This window comes from Ursus arctos, chromosome X, assembly GCF_023065955.2.
Source record: "Ursus arctos isolate Adak ecotype North America chromosome X, UrsArc2.0, whole genome shotgun sequence".
In the NCBI taxonomy this organism is placed as follows: Eukaryota; Metazoa; Chordata; class Mammalia; order Carnivora; family Ursidae; genus Ursus; species Ursus arctos.
The window spans coordinates 35,066,877-35,085,934 of NC_079873.1; the positions used below are offsets into that span (position 1 = coordinate 35,066,877).

General features: G+C 40.0%; 1 protein-coding gene across 8 annotated transcripts in view; it reads right to left on the reverse strand.

Moving 5' to 3' along the window:
• Nucleotides 1-19,058, reverse strand: part of CASK (calcium/calmodulin dependent serine protein kinase) — a 344,451-nt gene that overhangs the window by 107,562 nt on the left and 217,831 nt on the right. For all 8 annotated transcript variants that reach the window (XM_026513322.4, XM_044389369.3, XM_026513329.4 and 5 more), the window contains exons 7-8: nt 17,761-17,936; nt 13,151-13,273 (exon numbers count right to left, since the gene is read on the reverse strand). In XM_026513322.4, the coding sequence (XP_026369107.1) occupies nt 13,151-13,273; nt 17,761-17,936 (299 nt within the window). The remainder of the gene's footprint in view (nt 1-13,150; nt 13,274-17,760; nt 17,937-19,058) is intronic.

Genomic DNA, 19,058 nt, shown 5'->3' on the forward strand with positions numbered 1-19,058 from the left:
TTTGGAATAAATGGATTTAAAAAAAAATCGCAGTATCTTCGAATGAAGACAAACTTTTCAAGGCCATCTAATTCAACTATTTCCCCACGTGGGATCCTCTTCAATCCCTGATGGAGGATTATTCTGTTTGACCTTGCCCAGTAGGTGATCATTATTTTATGGCAGCTTATTACAATTTTAAGAAAGTAAAAATGTTCTTACTTAGCCTGGGTCCATACCTGGCTTGTTTGGGCTAGCTCTGTCCTCTGCGACATCACAAAGCAAACATACTACCTCTTCCATATAATAACCCTTTGGTAGCTAAGGGGGGGGTCATGTTTCCACTAAATCTATTCTCTGTGTTTACAGTTGCTTCAATGACTCCTCATGTATATTTTAAACCTCCTGTCATTCTTCTTAACACCTCCTTTGGTTCTACTCTAATTTGTTAATGTATCAAAGATTTGGGTAAGTATTCATTTCAGAAATATTTCTTGAGAGCCTACTATGTGCCAGGCATTGTTCTATGTATGCACTTGGGATACATGAATAAACAAAACCAACAAAGATTCAGGTCCTTGTGTAGCTCATATTCGAATAGGAGAAGGAAATACAAAAAGGTAAATTATGGAGTATGATAAAAGTGCTATGGAATAAAGCAAAAAGTAAAGCAGAGTAGAAGGGGTTGGGCACACTGAAGTTTAAAACAGGATGGTCAAATTAGGCTCGATTACTGTGAAGACACCCAAAAGTAGTGAGGAAGTGGTCTAGGCAGGGAGAACCACCAATCTGAAGGCCCAAAGGAGGGAGTGCGCCTGGAATTTCCAAGAACTAGCAAGGAGACCCGTGTGTGGAGTAAATAGATCAGATCAGAGAGGTGACAAGGCTGGGGTCTTGTCAGAATAAAAAAGCCTTTTATTCTGAGTGGGAGAGGGAGCCACTGGAGGGTTTTGAGCTGAAGTGACATGATCTGAGAACTTTAAAGGAACACTTGGTTGTTGTGTTGAGAACAGATTAGAAGGGAGCAAGGGTCTAAGAAAAATGGGGGGGGGCAGGGAGACCAGTTAGAAGGCTACTGCAGTAATCTGGGTGGGGGAGAGATGATGATAGATGAAATCAGATGGAAAAATAAAAAAGGTGAAAAGGAGATAGATTCTGAATATATTTTGTTTTCTGCAGAAAGTTTTACTGAGGTGTAATTAGCATATAGCAAACCCCATGTTTACAATGTATAATTTGATCAGTTTTGATGTATGTAAGCATAAAAGCATCAATGTGATCAAGATGATGAATATACCCATCACTCTCAGAAGTTTCCCCAGGTCCCTTTGTCCTCTTCCTCCCAGTCCCCAGGCAGCCACTGTTTCTGTCACTGTAGATTGGTTTGCATTTTCTAGAATTTTATATAAATGGAACCAGACAGTACATACACATTTTCCAACTTGTTTCACTCAGCATAAAGGTTCTGAATTTCATCCATGAAGTTGCAAGTATCAGTAGTTCGGCCCTTTTTGTTGCTAAGTGGCATTCCACTGTAAGGATATGCCATAATTTGTTTATCTATTCATCTGTTTATTGACCATGGGTTGTTTCCAAATTTTGGCTATTATGTAGAAAGCTGCTATGAACATTAATGTATAAGTCTTTGTATGGACAGATATTTCATTTCTCTTAGGCAAATACTTAGGAGTAGAATGGCTGGGTTGTATTACAGGATATGTTTAACTTTTAAGAAACTGCCAACCTGTTTTCCAAAGTGGTTGTACCATTTTACATTTCCATAGCCATGTATCACTTCCGGTTGTTCTATACTCTTGCCAATACTTGGTATGGTTAGTCTTTCTGATTTTAGTCATTCTGATACATGTGCATATGGAGATCTCATTGTGGCATTACTTTGTATTTCCCTGATGACTAATGATGTCGAGCAACTTTGAATGTGCTTATTTGCCATCCACAAATCTTCCTTGTTGAAAAAGTGTCTGTTCCAAATATTTTCCTGTTTTGAACTGGGTTGTGTGTTTTCTTATTATTGAGTTTTAACAATTCTTCCCAAATACGGGAAGGGGATTAAAAGGTACACACTCCCAGTTATAAAATAAATAAGACGCAGGGATGTAATGTACAGCAAAGGGAATATAGTTAATAATACTGTAACAACTCTGTATGGTGACAGATGGTAGCTAGGTTTTATCATGGTGGTCACCTCATAATGTATATAAACGTTGAATCACTATGTTGTACATGTGAAAGTGGTAATAGTGTATATCAACTACAGTTCAAAAGAAGGGATTCTTTATATAATCTAAGTATGTAAATCCTTTCTCAGATATATAATTTGCAAATATTTACTCCCAGTTCATAGCTTATCTTTTCATTCTCTTACAGTGTTGTTCCAAGAAAGAGGTTCTCAATTCTGAATATATTTTGGAGGTGGAGAGAACAGAAGTTTCTGAGAGACTGGATGTTGGGTGTGAGAGAAAGAGAGGAGTCAAAGACCACACCAAGTTTTTCAGTGTGAGCAACTAGAAGTCTGACACCAATGGAAATGGGAAGAGATCAGGATTGTAGATTTGGATACGTTATGCTTGAAATTAAAGTTCAAGTGGAGGTTCAAGTAGGTACTTGGACATACAAGCCTGGAGTACAGGAGAGAAATCTGGGCTGGAAATGAATTTTTGGAGGATCGTAAACATTTAGAAGGTATTAAGTTAGTATTTAACTCTGTCCCAGCCACTGAATTTGGGACTTTCACAGGCATTATCCCATTTATTCTTTTTTTTTTAAAAGATTTATTTACTTTAGAGAGCATGCAAGAGCAGGGGGAGGAGCGGAAGGAGAGAATCTCCAGTAGCCTCTACTGAGTGCAGACCCTGACTCGGGGCTTGATTTGATCTCAAGACCCTGAGATCATGACCTGAGCTGAAATCAAGTCGGACATTTTGCGACTGAGCCACCCAGGCGCCCCTCATTTGTTCTTTAAAACAACTATATAAGATAGTAGAGATAATGCTACACATTAATTATCTCAAAAGTCATGGCTCAAATGGACATAACTACCATCATTATAGTTAGCATGTATTGAGGGGCTTATTATGTGCCAGGCATTGTTCTAGTCCTTTATATGTTTATGTTACTTATTCTTCACAACAAGGTAGGAAGAACATATCATTATATCCTATTATGCAGCTGGGAAAAAGGAAATGCATTATACTCAATGAAGATTAATTAGTATAAAGTGGGCCTCTTAATTTTCTTAATCTGGATACTAGATAACATTTGTAAATTAAGTTCAAGATCACATTATTATTTTATAACTAAAATTCATGTTTGCACGTGAGGCACTTTTAAAATCAATGTTTTGGTATCATGTACTTACAAAATTTATTTTTGAATTTCAATGTAGAATTTTATAGTCAGTCCTGTCAAAATTTCACATTATCACTGAAATTCCTAAGGAATGAATACAAACACTTTAAAATTTATTTTCTAAATTAATGACTAAATGTAATGAGTTCTATTGGAGAGCAAAATTATATTTTTCTTAAGTACACATACAATGCTTGATGTCAAAATGACTACAATTTGCATATCTGCCAGATTCTTTATGCTAAACATCTTGGAAATGATTTTATTATCTTTAGGGACTTAATCTCCTTTTCCTGTGCTAAGCCAGAACAGGTTCACCAATACAGAAGACATAAGAATTTATCAAATAATTAACTAGCAGAGAGAAACATAAAATTACCATTCCATACCAAGCAATGGAATCTTTAAATGGATTGCTGTTACTGTTCGTGGAAGATGTGGTACACACACACACGTACGTACATAACATACAATGGAATATTACTCAGCCATAAAAAAAGAATGAAATCGTGCCATTCACAACAACACAGATGGACCTACAGGGTGTTATGCTAAATTAATTTAGACAGAGAAAGGCAAATACCATATGATTTCGCTTATATGTGGAATCTAAAAGACAAAACAGGGGCGCCTGGCTGGCTTAGTTGGTAGAACATGTGACTCTCAACCTCGGGGTCGTGAGTTCAACCCCATGTTGGGCATGGAGCCTACTTAAAAAAAAAGACAAAACAAATGAATAAACACAACCAGAAACAGATTCATAAATACAGAGAACAAACTGGTGGCTGCCGGAGGGGAGGGTGGTAGCGGGGGATAGGCAAAAACAGGTGAAGGGGATTAAGAAGTACAAACTTCCAGTTATAAAATAAATAAGTCATGGGGATGAAAAGTACAGCATAGGGAGTACAGTCAATAATGTTATAATTCCTTTGTATGGTGACAGATGGTAACCACGCTTATTGTAGCAAGCACTGCATGATGTATGGAACTGCTGAATTGCTATATTGTACACCTGAAACTAATATAACATATGTCAACTAAACTTCAATTTATAAAAAATTGTAAAAAAAATTTTAAGTTGTGTTATGCCTGGTGATATTCAACCAACATATACTGAAAAACATATACTGAAAAACAAACATGAAAATGGGCTTTGTTTCACTTTTTGAGTAAAACTTGTTTTTGCATTTTGATAGAATAGAGGGGGAAAAAAGCAAACCCAGGAAGGTCTTTAACACAGAAGAGAAAGAACCCGAACGAAAAGGAGTGGTATAATACGGCAGAAAGACAGTGGGTTTGGAGTCAGAAAGACTTTTGTTCAAAATCTGGGTCATTTAGGTACTGGCTGTACGACCTTACATTCTCTCAGCTGTTTCTTTTTGAAAACTAATCTTACAGGATTTTTGTGAAGATTAAATGAGATGCTGTAGAGGTACACGACTGGCTTTAATAATCATTTTTGTTAGTCAACCTGTACAAACCTCTGATGTAAAGTAATTCAGGAGTGCTGTGAGTGTGTCTGTATGCATGTATCAACGAACAGCTTACTAAATAAGTTTGGTTGTTTTCTAGATGATAATATGTTCCTATCACATAAGAAAAAAATAAAAATAAAATGTAGTTAAAATTACAGGGGACATAAGCTGTGACCCATTTCTAATTGTCTTTATTCACTGGTTCCAAAAAAGGGTGAATCAAATAACAACATGTTTATGAATGAGGAGTCTAAGTCTTCTCTCTCTAGTACAGTAGACACTAGATAAGACTATCTAAATTTAAATTCATTAAAATTAAATATAATTATGGGGCGCCTGGGTGGCTCAGTTGGTTAAGTGTCCAACTCTTGGTTTTGGCTTAGGTTGTGATCTCATGGTTGTGAGATCAAGCCCTGTGATGGGCTCCATGCTCGGTGGGGAGTCTGCTTGAGATTCTCTCCCTCTGCCCCTCCCCTCACCTGCACATGCACCGTCTCTCTCAAATAAATAAATAAATATTAAAAAATTAAATATAATTAAAAATTCAGTTCTTCAGTTGTATTAGACACATTTCAAGCATAAAGAGCCAATATATGGCTAGTGGCTACCACATTGGATAGTTCAGATATAAAATACTGCCCTCACGACAGAAAGTTCTTATTGGACAATGCTGGTAGGGAGTCTCTCTTACTACTGCTGAATTGAGGCTAAAATCTGACTGCATTTTGCTTAAACTGAGATTGCTTAACATTTTAGGTATATGTAACATTAAAAATTTCCACTGCTATTAAAAAAAGGGTCTTCATACCCTTTGTAGTCTCTGCAGATAGTACAAGAGATAGGTCTTCTAGCTAATGCCAAATGTGAGAGAAAGACTGGGCCTAGGGAAAGTGGTTTGAAAGACACATGGCATGCCTGGACTCCAGAGCAAGACATGGGCATTGGCACAGATTTTAAACAACAACAACAAAAAGATTTATTTATTTACTTGAGAGAGAGAGATAGAGAGAGAGAGCCCACACACACGCACGTGCATGAGCAGGGGGAGAGGGAGAGAGGAGAGAATCTCAAGCAGACTCCCTGCTGAGCGCAGAGCCAGATGAGGGCTTGATCTCATGACCTTGAGATCATGACCTGAGCCAAAATCAAAAGTCAGACACTAAACTGACTGAGCCACCCAGGCACCCCTGGTGCGGAGTTTTAAAGCATTCCCTTTTCAATAAACATTTCTTTTTCCAAAGCTTAATTTTTTAGAGTTCTTGATAACAAAGAAATGACTTGCTTTCCCTTTTGAATCACTGACAGAAGGCTGGAGGAGAGGCAGACTAGGGAGGGAATCCCAGAACTTGAGGGGTGATCCTTTGGTGATATCACTGGGATTTTTTTTTTTTTTTGCCCTTTAACATATCCTCACTTGGGCATGAGAGCAGCCTGCAACCTGGAAACTCCAAGGACAAGGAACACAGAAAAACGAGCCTCAAGAAAAGCCTACTCTCTTTAGCCAAGGACGGAGAAGAGGTTGGCTCTGCAGGACAGTACCCTTTTGACTGCATCCACCCTGCTCCAGGGGAACACCAAGAAAGAAGCCGACTTCCTCCCCCTCAGACCCCTTTCCAAACCTCTCAGTCCTGCCTGATGCAAACAACAGCAAGGAGGTGGCGCTCTACTTCCTAGAGAGCAGGAGCAGGATGACAAGGAGAAGAAAGCTGGGCAAGGGGGTCTCAATCTGTGTGTGAAGTCCTTGGCACATTCCCAATAAACCCATGTATAAAACCAACCCGGATCAACACAGCAAGAGCTTTAAGACGACGCTACGGTATGGAATACCTCCCAGGTTTCAGATGAGCCTCTGAACAGTGTACAAGTGGGGCAGAATGGAAGAGTACCGCAAAGGCTTTGGAAATGAAACTGGCATTAGAGCTACAGCCCTAAAAGTGGGCCAGGATGCATGTTCTGAATTTAATCAGGTTAGCTCCTTGCTAAAATAGAAGATTTAAATGAGAGTCACAGTCCCGTAATATACCGATACTAAAAATGTCCAGCATACTATCTAAAATTACTCTTCATGCCAAGAACCTGGAAAATCTCAAACTGAATGAGAAAAGACAACCAACAGATACCAACACAGAGAAGGCACAGATGTTAGAATCACCCAACTGGGATTTTTAAGCAGGTACTATAAAAATGCTCCTAAAAGCAATTATGAATGGTTAAAAAAATGCTGACATTAGCAAGTGCTGACAAGGACACAGAGTGACTGGTTCTCTCATACCCTGCTGGTGGGAAAGAAAAATCATACAGCCACTCTGGAAAATGAGTGGGCAGTTTTTATGAAGTAGAATATATACTTACCATAGGAGTCAGCAATCCCACTCACGGGTTTTTACTTTGGAGAAATGAAAATCTGTATATAGATGTTCATAGCAGCCTTGTTTGTATTAGCCCAAAACTGGAAACAACTCAAGTGCCCTTCAAAAGGTAGATGGATAAACGAAGTGCTGTACATCCATACAGGGGAGTACTATTCAGTAATAAAAAGGAATGAACTACTGATCTACACAACTTGGATGGATCCCAAGGGCACTATGCTGAGTAAAAAAACCTAATCTGTCAAGTAATAACAAATATGTGTATCGGTCTCTGACCCCGGTTCCTGAAACTGAGCCCTAAAACACCTTTAATAGGGATGCTAGGAGAATCTTTTGTTCTAACATTTAGTCTTTTTTTTTTTTTTAAAGATTTTATTTATTTATTTGACAGAGATAGAGACAGCCAGCGAGAGAGGGAACACAAGCAGGGGGAGTGGGAGAGGAAGAAGCAGGCTCTTAGTGGAGGAGCCTGATGTGGGGCTCGAACCCAGAACACTGGGATCACGCCCTGAGCCGAAGGCAGATGCTTAACCACTGCACTACCCAGGCGCCCCTAACATTTAGTCTTTGATCCAAGGTCCTGATGCAGAGCTCCTAAAACCCTTGTAATATCCTAAGAGATAAGAGCGCTAGGAGCATCTTCTAATATTTGTGTTTTTTTTTTAAAGATTTTATTTATTTATTTGACAGAGAGAGGGACAGCCAGCAAGAGAGCAAACACAAGCAGGGGAGTGGGAGAGGAAGAAGCAGGCTCCCAGCAGAGCAGGGAGCCCGACGTGGGGCTTGATCCCAGGACCCTGGGATCATGTCCTGAGCTGAAGGCAGACACTTAACGACTGAGCCACCCAGGTGCCCCAATATTTGGTTTTTGACTCTAGTTCCTGACAGAGTTCCTAAATCACTTGGTATTTCCTGGGTGACAGCAGTGTCTTTGTTTTATTGAGGTGATTTTTGGTGGGCTCCTGGATAGGGGCTGGTCACCAGAAAGGCCAAGTCATGATTATAAGGCTAGAATGTTCAGCACCCCCCCCCCCAATTTCTAGAGAGGGGAGAGGGCCTGGAAATAGAGTTAATGATCAATACATGCCTATGTGATGAAGCCTCTGTAAAATTTCCCAAAGTATGGGGTTTGGAGAGCTTCTGGTTTGATGAAGACATGTACATGCCGAGAGCGTGGTGTACCCCACCTTCCATGGGAACAGCAACTTCTGCACTTGGAACCCTTCTAGACCTTGCTCTATGTATCTCTTCATCTGTATCCTTTACCGTATTTTTTTTTATCATATAATAAACTGGTACACATAAGTGTCCCTCAGTTCTGTGAGCTATTCTAGCAAATGATCAAATCCAAGTTTGGGGTGGGGTGGGTTATGGGAACTTCTAATTTGTAGCCAAGTCAGATAGAAATCATGGGTAACCTGGGGACCCACTACTTGCAATTGGCATCTGAAGTGGGGGACAGTCTCGTGGGACCAAGCCCTTAACCTGTGGGGTCTGCATTAATTTCAGTTAGTGTCACAATTGAATTAAAATGTAGGACACCCAGCTGGTGTCAGAGAATTGCTTGGTGTGGGGGAAAAACCCAGACACACCTGGTGTCAGAAGTGCTGTTGAGTGTGGTAGTTGTGTGAGAGGAAAAGAGAAACACCCCGGAGATGTGTCTCCTAAACAGTTACATACCATATGATCCCATTTACATAATACTCTCAAAAGGACAAGAATTATAGTGATGGAGAACAGATCAGGGGTTCAGGGGTTAGGGGGAGGATGTGATTATTAAGGAGTAGTACGAGGGGTGAGAGAGCACTTCTATATCCTGATTATGGTTGTGCTTATATACTTCCATACACGTGATAAAATCTCCTAGAAACACACACACACACACACACACACACACACACACACACACAGAGACACAGACACACACACATAAGCTGGTGAAAATCGAATAAGGCCTGCAGTTAAGTATTCATCCCTGGGGGGAAAAATGGCGAAATGTACATGGGAATTTTGTACTGTTTTTGCCATTTCTTTTTCTAAAATTTTTGAAGATTTTATTTTTTATTTTTGTAAGATTTTATTTGTAAGCAATCTCTACACCCAACATGGGGCTCGAACCCACAACCCCGAGATCAAGTGTTGCATGCTCTACTGAGTGAGCCAGCCAGGTGCCCGTTTCTGCCACTTCTATGTGAGTCTAAAATTATTTCAAAATAAAATGTTTACAAGAAATCACTTCTACTCGACATGTTTGACTCTCCTTGGGGCTTCCTAATTCCAAATACCTTGAATCACTCACTGAGCCCACTCACTGAGCCTCATCAGTTCTCCTTCCTTAAACTCTCTCAGTCTGAGTATTTCTTTCCCACTTCCACCTTTACTCCCCTCCCTGGGTGCAGGCCCCTGTCACCTCCTGCCTGGACAGCCATAGCTCCTACCTGCTCTCTTTGCCTCTACTGCTCGTACCCCCAACAGACAACCCACCTGCATGCAGAGTCCAAAGGAATTACGTAAGCTTGCTGCTCGCACTGTATTGTCACTCAAAGGCTTGCAGGAGCTTTTTCCCATCTATACCCTAATATCCAAAGTACTTAATTTGGCATTCGGGACCGCATGTATTCTTCCCTCAGACCAAAATTTCCAGTCTACTACGGTACAATCCTTCAAAGAGCTAACATTTGTACTATAGTAGTTTGCTTCCTGCCCCCACCCCCACATGCCCTGAACACTTGGTGATGCTTGGCCCGTGCTCCCCTGGGCTTCCCTGGAGCTCCAGATGACAGTGATCTCTCTTGTACCTCATTGGTCCTCCTGAGCCCATACTCCCGTACTCATGTGATACTTCTCCCCTGCGACTTCTTTGAGCTTGTCTGTGTGTTTATGTTGTATTAGTATCATCTGAAAACCTGTTTCGCAGCCTGACTATGCCTTCGTCTCTTTGGTGTGACTGATTTTTTCATGTTTTATTACAGCGTACTTTAGGGTCTACAGATGAAGGCTACAAAGGGTGTGAAAAGAGCTCAGTCATCTATAAGGAAAGTACAATTTTGGTTGGTCTTATTTTTGTTGGAATGAATATTCATAGCAAACACCACTAATTTAGATAAAGGCGTTAAACACAGTATAATTTAACAATCATAAGACATTCACATATTGGTCTATTTACTCAAATTCTTTTTCGATATGAAATGATTGAATAGGACATTTTCTTGTGGCTTTATCAAAGAAATAAACCTTTTTTTTTTTGACACCCAGTCATGTTATTATGACTTTGGGCACTCTTTGCTACAAGGACGTTCATCATCTTATTTCTTCACTTTGCAATTATGCAGGAGTTTTTCATATATAAACTATAGCTTAAATTTAGTCTTTACAAAATTAACACCAATTACATCCACAGCAATGATTCACAAGTATACATGGACAAGTATTTAACTGTAAGAAGCCTGTTTGCATCAGCTAGATAACATTCTCATGGAATTCTTCCATCTCCAGATGGCACCTAAGCAGTGGAGGTAAATTATAGTTCAGACATGGCACATGATTCTGAGCTCAAACAGCCTTCTGGAACTTTTCCATTTAAGTTACTGACATTTTCTGTCTGTTGTCTTTCTGGTGCCAGAAATCTATTACGTATTAAGCTCAGATTATTTAGAACGAGAACTACAATCACTGCAGGGAGAAGGGTTTCCAAAAATAAATATTAGTCAAGATATGCATGATTATGAGTGCCAAATTTTCTAAAGAATCTTAAAAATGACTAATATGGCTGCCATTTTCATTGTCTTTTGGCATTTAAAACTAGCTACTAATGAACAAAAGATCCCCATTATGGAGAAACAGAAATAGGCAAAGGAGAAATAGGAGTCCCCCCTACACTGGTCATTTCTGGGAGAAAAAAATACTAAGAATGTACTTAAGAACTGCTTACCCACCCTTTTCTGGGGGAAATCAGGAATAACCAGAACTGAGTATTTCAAGTCAAGAATAACTAGAACTGTGTATTGGAGGGTTGAATGCAGATTTGATAAGTAATATTCTTTTTTTTAAAAGATTTACTTATTTATTTGAGAGAGAGAGTGGGGGGGGAGGGGCAGAGGGAGAGGGAAATAGAGTCTTGAGCAGACTCCACACTGAGCATGGAGTCTGATGTGGGGCTCGATCTCATCACCCTGAGACCAGGACCTGAGCTGAAACCAAGAGTCAGATGTTTAACCTACTGTACCACCCAGGCGCCCTGATAAGTAAAATTCTTAAGGGAGACTCAGTATCTGTTGGAATCTCAAAACTGTTCTCTAATATCATCATCCATGTCATTGCCACTAAGATGCATTATGAATCCACATTTTAATAGATCTTATTGTTTTTGCATGATTTCTAGGGAAAGAGCATGGTGTAATATAATGAACATTTATTTGTCCATTTAATTAAATAATAACTAATATTTATTGAGCACCTACTATATGCCAGATACTTTCTAGAGTGCTGGACGGAAGTGAACTGACAACCCCAAATTCCTACTCTTCTGCAGCTTGTATTTTACAGGTGGTAAACAGACTACAAACAAGTAAAATATAGCTATGTCTTATGGTGACAGATGCTATGGAGAAAACTAAGGCAGGGAAGGGGGACTGGGAATACTGGCGGCAGGGGGCATTCCTTCTCCCTAATTTTAAACTGAGCAGACAGGAAAGCTCTTACTAAGAAGCTGACAGCTAAGCAAAGATCTGAAGGTGGTAAAGGAAGAAGCCATGACTATGCCTGGGGAAGAGCGTTCTAGGAAAAGAGCATAACAAACACAGAGGCATTGAGGCCAGAATGTGCCTGCTGCCTGAGGAACCACAACAAGGCCAACATGTGGGGAACAGAGTAAGAGGAGAGTAGTAGGGGGTGAAATCAGAGAGGTATTAGGGGGCAAGACTACACTGGGTTAAGAAAGAACCACTCCGGGGAGAGGCCTGGTCTGAAGATATAAATTTAGGACTCATCAGAGTATGAACAGCACTTAAGACCATTAAAACTAGATGAATCTCCAAGGGCCTGAGTGGAGACAGAAAAAGAGGATCAAGGATGGGTACAGTCAACTTAGTTCTTGTTTTGCTGTCTAGGGGAACAGAAGCTAGAGGGGGTTGTAGGGTCAGGAGGTGTGTGTGTGTGTGTGTGTGTGTGTGTGTGCCCGTAATAAAAATACAGTGTAGCATATTACAGTCAACAGAGTCAGAAAAGTGATGATGCAGGAAAGGGGATATTGCTGGATGCTGCCCTTGAGTAAGTAAAAGACTGAGGATCTCACATGCAAAGGAAAGCGTTGTAGTAGACTCAATTAAAATCCTGGTTCCACTACTGACAACTTCTGTGACTTGGGGTGAGATTCTCAGACTCTCTGAGCCTTTGTTTTCTCCTGTACAGTGAGAATTTCCTGGAATTACTGAACTTTAGAATGTCTTAATCAAATAGTGCTATTTCATTCAAGTCCCAAGTTAAATTTTCCTTAATACTCATTCACAAGATGGGATAGAGAAAGAATTTTTAAAATCTAGCTTCTTTCTAAAACAATAAATCCATATCTAGTTATCTATTGAAATAAAAATGTTATGAACCACACAGTCACACCCAAAGTAAAGATTGTAACTTTCTGTCATAAACACAGCAACACTTCCCTTGTTCTTGTTGCACAGCTTTGGGACATGTGTCGGCGGAGAACAAACACGCCTTCCTCCCTGATACGTTCTGCCTTAATCTGCCTGTTCCCTCTGATGGCTGCATGTCACTAGAATGGTATATTCTCCACTCAGATATTTACAGAAGCTGTCCAGGAACAGCAAACAAGATGAATAAAACTAAAAAAAAAAAAAGTGCTCAGAAAAGAGGTGGGAAGAGTCGCCCTCTAGAGCAATACATTCCTGTCGCTGGAAGTGTTCACACACAGTGTAGATGGCCACCTGTGGGCTCCCGTACCTTAAGCCAGGGGTGATTCAGTGCTTCATAAACAGTGATCCTTTCGGCTGGATCCAGCATCAGCATGCGACGGACTAGGTCTTTGGCACTTTCAGAGATATGGCTCCACTGCCTTGGATTCATCTGAAGAGAAGGAGATGAAAATTCCATAGTTATCGTCCAGTGAAAAGTTAACATTCACTACAATGTAACATTCCTATGCTGTTTCAATGTGAATAAAATTCTCAAAGAACAGAAATCTGATTCTAAAGGCCTGCTTTCTAAGAAAGAGGACAAAGGCAAGTCTTTGGTGTCTGTTGCTCTATGAGATTTTGCATCAGTAAATATCCCTTACATATGTTCTTATTGTCACATAAGTTATCATATTTTTAATAACTGAAGAATAGAACGCTCATGACTGTAGTTTCTACCTTAGCTAAAGAGACTAGATACTTTGCTCTAATTTTTAAATTAAAAATTTTAAAGAAATTTTAAAACATTTTAAGGATTGGAATGTGCAGTAAGTATGAAGTTATGCAAAGCTCTTAGTAGGATGTTTTGGTCACGGTATATCAATTTTAGTATTTAGGAAAAAATACACTGTTACCAAAGGCCCTACAAAAGAACCAATTCACTTGTATATTGTCTTCAGTGAAGTTACTTTTGTTCCTTTCATAGAGATGAGACAACTAAGTCACAAGGTCAATTGACTGAAGTCAAACAAATGATCAAAAACTATGAGTTGTTCAAAAGACATAAGACTTGTGAGAAAGTGGATCCGGGAGGAAAAGAGCAAGATGGCTCCTGGGAAAAAGGGTATGTCTGAGCCCAGGAAGCAGAAAAAAGGGAAGGGATACTTAGGGTTTGCCGTTGGGAAGGCAAGGGGGGGGACAGGCAGGGAGAGACGAGTAAGGTCTCATTCCTTATTTAATATTAATAAGCCGACTAACAGGGTGAATTTATGCGAGCTGCCTGGTGCCAGGAGCTAGCTTGAACCAGAGGAGACCTAGGTCACCTTCTAATGAAGAAAGATGGAGAATAAAGTCCATAACAACTTCAAGCCAAATAAAATCACAGCTTGCATCACAGTACACAGGAATTATTATAGTTGGCCAAGGGTTAGCATTAGACACTTCGCTCTGGCTACTGTGAGGCTCTATACTTACAGATGGGGAGTGAAAAATGCTCCTTGTTCTTTTCCTAACAGGCAGAATTCCAAACAATAGTCACTTCTGCTTCTCAGATCTCTTAACTAACGTAAGTGCCATATTGCCGTCATCCTATTAAAATTGTGATCAACTGGTCCATTTGAAATAATGTTGGTGATTGGATGAGGCTTAGCCTTGTTCCCTCCTCCCCATCCTGGAGCTGATGTGCTCCTTAAAGCTGGAATGATTTGTCCTCGGAGAAAGGGGTTGAGAGGTCATCTGAAAGTGGTGGTAAGATTGCTGAGGTGAGTAGAGGTTGAAAAGTATATGCCCCCATCCTGTTTGTGAGGGAGTCCAATCCAGGCTTTTCCTCTTCCTTTGGCTGAAAGAGTAGCTGAAATTAATCTGGGAGCTTGGGTTTATAAGGGGAACAAAACAGGGCTACAGAACACTCTCACTTCTTTGAATACTAAAGCCATGGGCGCCTCGACTCCTGTTGTGGAGCTACCAACTGGCTACCCACAACGAAGACAGAAGACGGCGCTGTATCTTGTACATACTGTGGGAGATACATTGTTGTCTTTTATAAGAAAGTTCATTGAAATTAAATGCTGGCATCTATTCCAGGTAAATAGTATTCTCAGACATCTACCTGAAAAGATGAAGTAAGCTAGCAAATGTGAATAAAAAGTTAAATGAAAACCACTTAAGACCAGTAGCGGTTGATAAACTATGAGTTTTTAAATGATGCCATCAAGATTTTCTTGAAAATACCCCTAGACATCAAGGATTCTGCTCATAGTTCTTAAGAACCACTGGGGTGATGAAACTATTTTTGAGGCTGGCTGTATGTTGCTAAGTATTGAAGCTGGGGGTTCACTGTACTGTTATCTCTATTACTTTTGTTTGAAATTTTCAATAACAAAAAATGTAAAAATAAACGCTGACAGAATCACAGCACAGTACATGTGTGTACATATATATGTGTGTATCTATACACATACACACATATATACATATATGAAAGGCCCACCAGATTTACCATTGATGGTAGAGATGGCTCTATACTTCAAAAGAAGATGCTGAAAACGTGGGGCTCTCGTGTTAAAAAAAAAAAACAACCCATGAATATTAAGTGAGAGGTAAGGTTAGCCAAGTAAAAAGGTAATAAGTAAGTTATTAACCTCAAAGCTTCAAACCTCCAGGTGCAGAAATTATGATATAGCTGTCACGTCCATCTGACTTACTGTAATACTAGGAATGGGGGTTTTAAAATCATTTAATTTTTGGCATGTGTGAACAGTCCAAATTTCTTACAAGGAAACAAACAAACTATTCAGTGCTTTAAAAATAGAGAAAATCAAATACCAGAGGCTGTCGGAATGAAGCATATTGTCTTGGAAACCAGGAAGTTAGCAACTGAACTAACACAAAGGAAGAATTGTATCATTATCAAATGCTTATAGCTCCCAAAAGGCAGGTGGGAGATTTTATCATACAACACCATGTCATAAGTTGCTGGGAGGATAAAATGAGTTCATAGGAGTGCTTGGCACAGTTCCCGGCACATACTAAGTGCTAGGTCTGAGGACGCTGTCATTACTGCTAGTATTCTTATTATGCTGGTGCATGGCTAATCGTGTTTGTTTTCCTATGGTAAGTATCTGTGATTTCACTTGGCCAAATTCGACCAGAAAGCCATGGCCATGCATTCCTCATAGTCATTCGCAACTTGCAGGGACTGGAGGGGGAGGATTTCTTACAAGCAGTTTCCTGAGACATTTAGTTACCTTGGAAGGATTGATTTTATTCCCCAGTGGCCAACTGACTTGAAGAGAAGCAGAAAAACCTATTATTTCAAACATCTTTCTCTGTTAACAGAGTTTGGGCATGTATCTTAATGCAGCTAAACCCGCAGGCCCTTATAAGCTGGCGACGCACGAGGCTAAAAATTAAAGTGTAACTCATTCTCACCTGTCACCTCTCCAAGTTTCACTTACCGTTTCAAAGGACCAGGCTGCAACCCTGAAGCTACTTCACCTTTCATTTCTCTCTCCCTCCCTTTTCTTGAAGTCCCATATAAAATTCTAACATTACTGAGGAAATGAAAAGAAAACTTAACAGGCCTCACAGTTTTGGAGTCTGGTGTTACCCGAACCTCTGCATTTGGTTTTTAGGTTGCCAGGCATGGCTGAAAATGAAACAGTGCTTCTGCTGAATAGAAAGTACGGGTTTCAGTAACATGGGGCGGAAAAAGAACTTGCCCAACATAAGCTGGGCCGAGCTGGTATCCAGACACACACTCCCCCAGGTTTCCCATACACAGCATTTGATTCTTCGGCCACACGTGACGGTATAGGGCCACGGAGTGTAAGAGCTGGGGCAGTGAGACCAACCGTATTTACTTCCAAGCATTCCTTAGGTGGTTTTCGTATAGGCATTCACAGTGTCAGTGATGAATTGTTAATTTTTTGATAAGGAAAGTAATAATATGCTAATCATACAACTGTGAATAGTCTATGAGGTTTCCAATCCACGGTAGCCAAAGAATCGGAATGTTTAAGTCACACTAAAATGGCTCTAAATTACATTATGAGATGCAGTTGTGATCCTGGCATTTCAGTTTATCCTGGAATGTAAGTGGCAAATTTTTCAGCTGTGCTAGCTGACTACATAAAATGGAACAACAGGCATGGTAAAGCAAAACAAATAAAGGCGGACACTAAGTATAAAATAAAGAATTATTAAATCACTGGGATGAAATTTCCATTTTCACTTTACAAATTAAGAAAGCTTTAAAAATGAAGCCTTTCCTCAAATTACACAAAGAAGGGCCAAAGAAGCTTATCTTCCAGCTGAGCCTGAAGAGGAGGTTTGGTCTCCACACGGAGAATGGACACTTTTAAATCTGAGCTCACATCTGTTGTGAACACCTCGTCTAGGGTAAAATAAAAGGTCAAATTCTACCACAATAAATTTCAAGGGTCATTCCAAATTCTTTCCCTGAACTAGAATTTTATTTGAAATAAGTAGGGCACTAACCGATTTCTCTGACCTAGCTCAATGGGCAGTTTTGCTGGGATGTATTTATGGTAAAAGGACTGGCTTTGTCAATCTGAGGGCCCAAGACTCCTGAACTATTGACTTGCATGTACAGACGCTGTATCAAAGAGGACTAGGGTCCCCGTTTTCTAGCCTAAACACGGGGCTGGGTTCCAAACACGTGGGACTGAGGTCGGCCGCAGCACAGAGGGAGGCGGAAGGCCATGGTTGTTTTAAAGCCGGTCTCCTGTCTTCTGCCTACATGACAGTGCAGCTGATAGTGACTCAGAACTTTACTGCAGGCCCATACTGTCTAACAAGGCTAGGGGATCAGTGATATCAGCAAAGAACTTTTCTCTATCAGGAAGTCTAGATAGTAACTTCATATTTTCCAGAATAGTTTAATCTCAATGGAAGAATAAAATGTTCATAATATATTACCTTATATTTTCCTTTAATAATGCCTTCAAACAATCTTTCCTTGGTTCCATAAAAAGGCAAGCAACCACTTAGCAGGATAAAAAGGATCACGCCACAACCCCAGACATCTACAGGTTTTCCATAAGGCTCTCTTTTGACGACTTCTGGGGCCATAAAATGAGGTGTTCCAACGCGACCTACATTTAAAACAACAACATCAAGGAAAAGTGTTTACATAAAATGGCTTTATTTCCTCACTGGAAAACTGAAAATAGAATAACAGTCTGAAGTAGAAGCTTAACAATGTAAATATTCTCTTACTACCTACTCCCTCCTCCATAAAATCAAAGGGAAAAAAAGGCAGAAGGAAAAAAAATTATTTAATCACCTCTTCAAAATATTGAGCCCAGGATAGAGACTTTGTCATCGTTTTTTTTTTTTTTTTTTTTTTTTTTTTTTTTTTTTTTAAGATTTTAAAGTTATCTTTACACCCAACATGGGGCTTGAACTCACAATCTGAGATCACGAGTCAACATGCTCCACCACTGAGTCAGCCGAGCACCACGGTACTTTGTCTTTCTAACACTGGTACTGCCTATTTCATTAAGCAGGATGCATGGTACTTATCTATTTCTTGTTTAATGAAGAAGTTGTTTAAATTTTCTAATTTTCAAGTTTGAAAATCACTAAAAATATGGAGTAGGGGCAGGGGTCGGGGGGCAGGAGTGAGAAGATACCCATGGAGAAAAATGGAAATATACTTTTGATTGCCAAATGGAAAATTTCAAAATTAAATCTAATCTTTATCTGGAATATGACCCGGAATCTGAAATCCTGTTCAACTGATTTTAGGAACTGACTGTAGCAATTAACAATGCTCAGTAATATTTTCTTCTATAGGATTTTTTAAGCTGCCTCTGAATGTTAACATTTGGATGAGAGCAGACATAGGACATAAACCAAAGCAAAGTCACGAAGCTCCTCTCATTCAATCCCCTTTGGCCTCCATCTTTTTTAAAGAGTTTTCTCCCACCTCCACCCATGAATATTAGCCTTCAGGAAGGAGTCTGATAGCAGTTTTTTGCACGCTGGTAATCATCTTTAACTCAGTATCCCTAAGGGAGTCTTTTCTTCTACTGTAGAAGGAAAGGCTGTGCCCTGTAGGGAAATTACTGCGGAAGGGGCACTGCCCACCAGACTCGGCAGCTCTTCTTGTGTGCAGGCCCGGCCTTCTTCTTTCCTCCCTCCTCCCCCTGCCCCTTCTCTCTCATCGTACTGAGTCCAAGGTAATTTTTACTTTGAAGGCTGCACAATGCTTC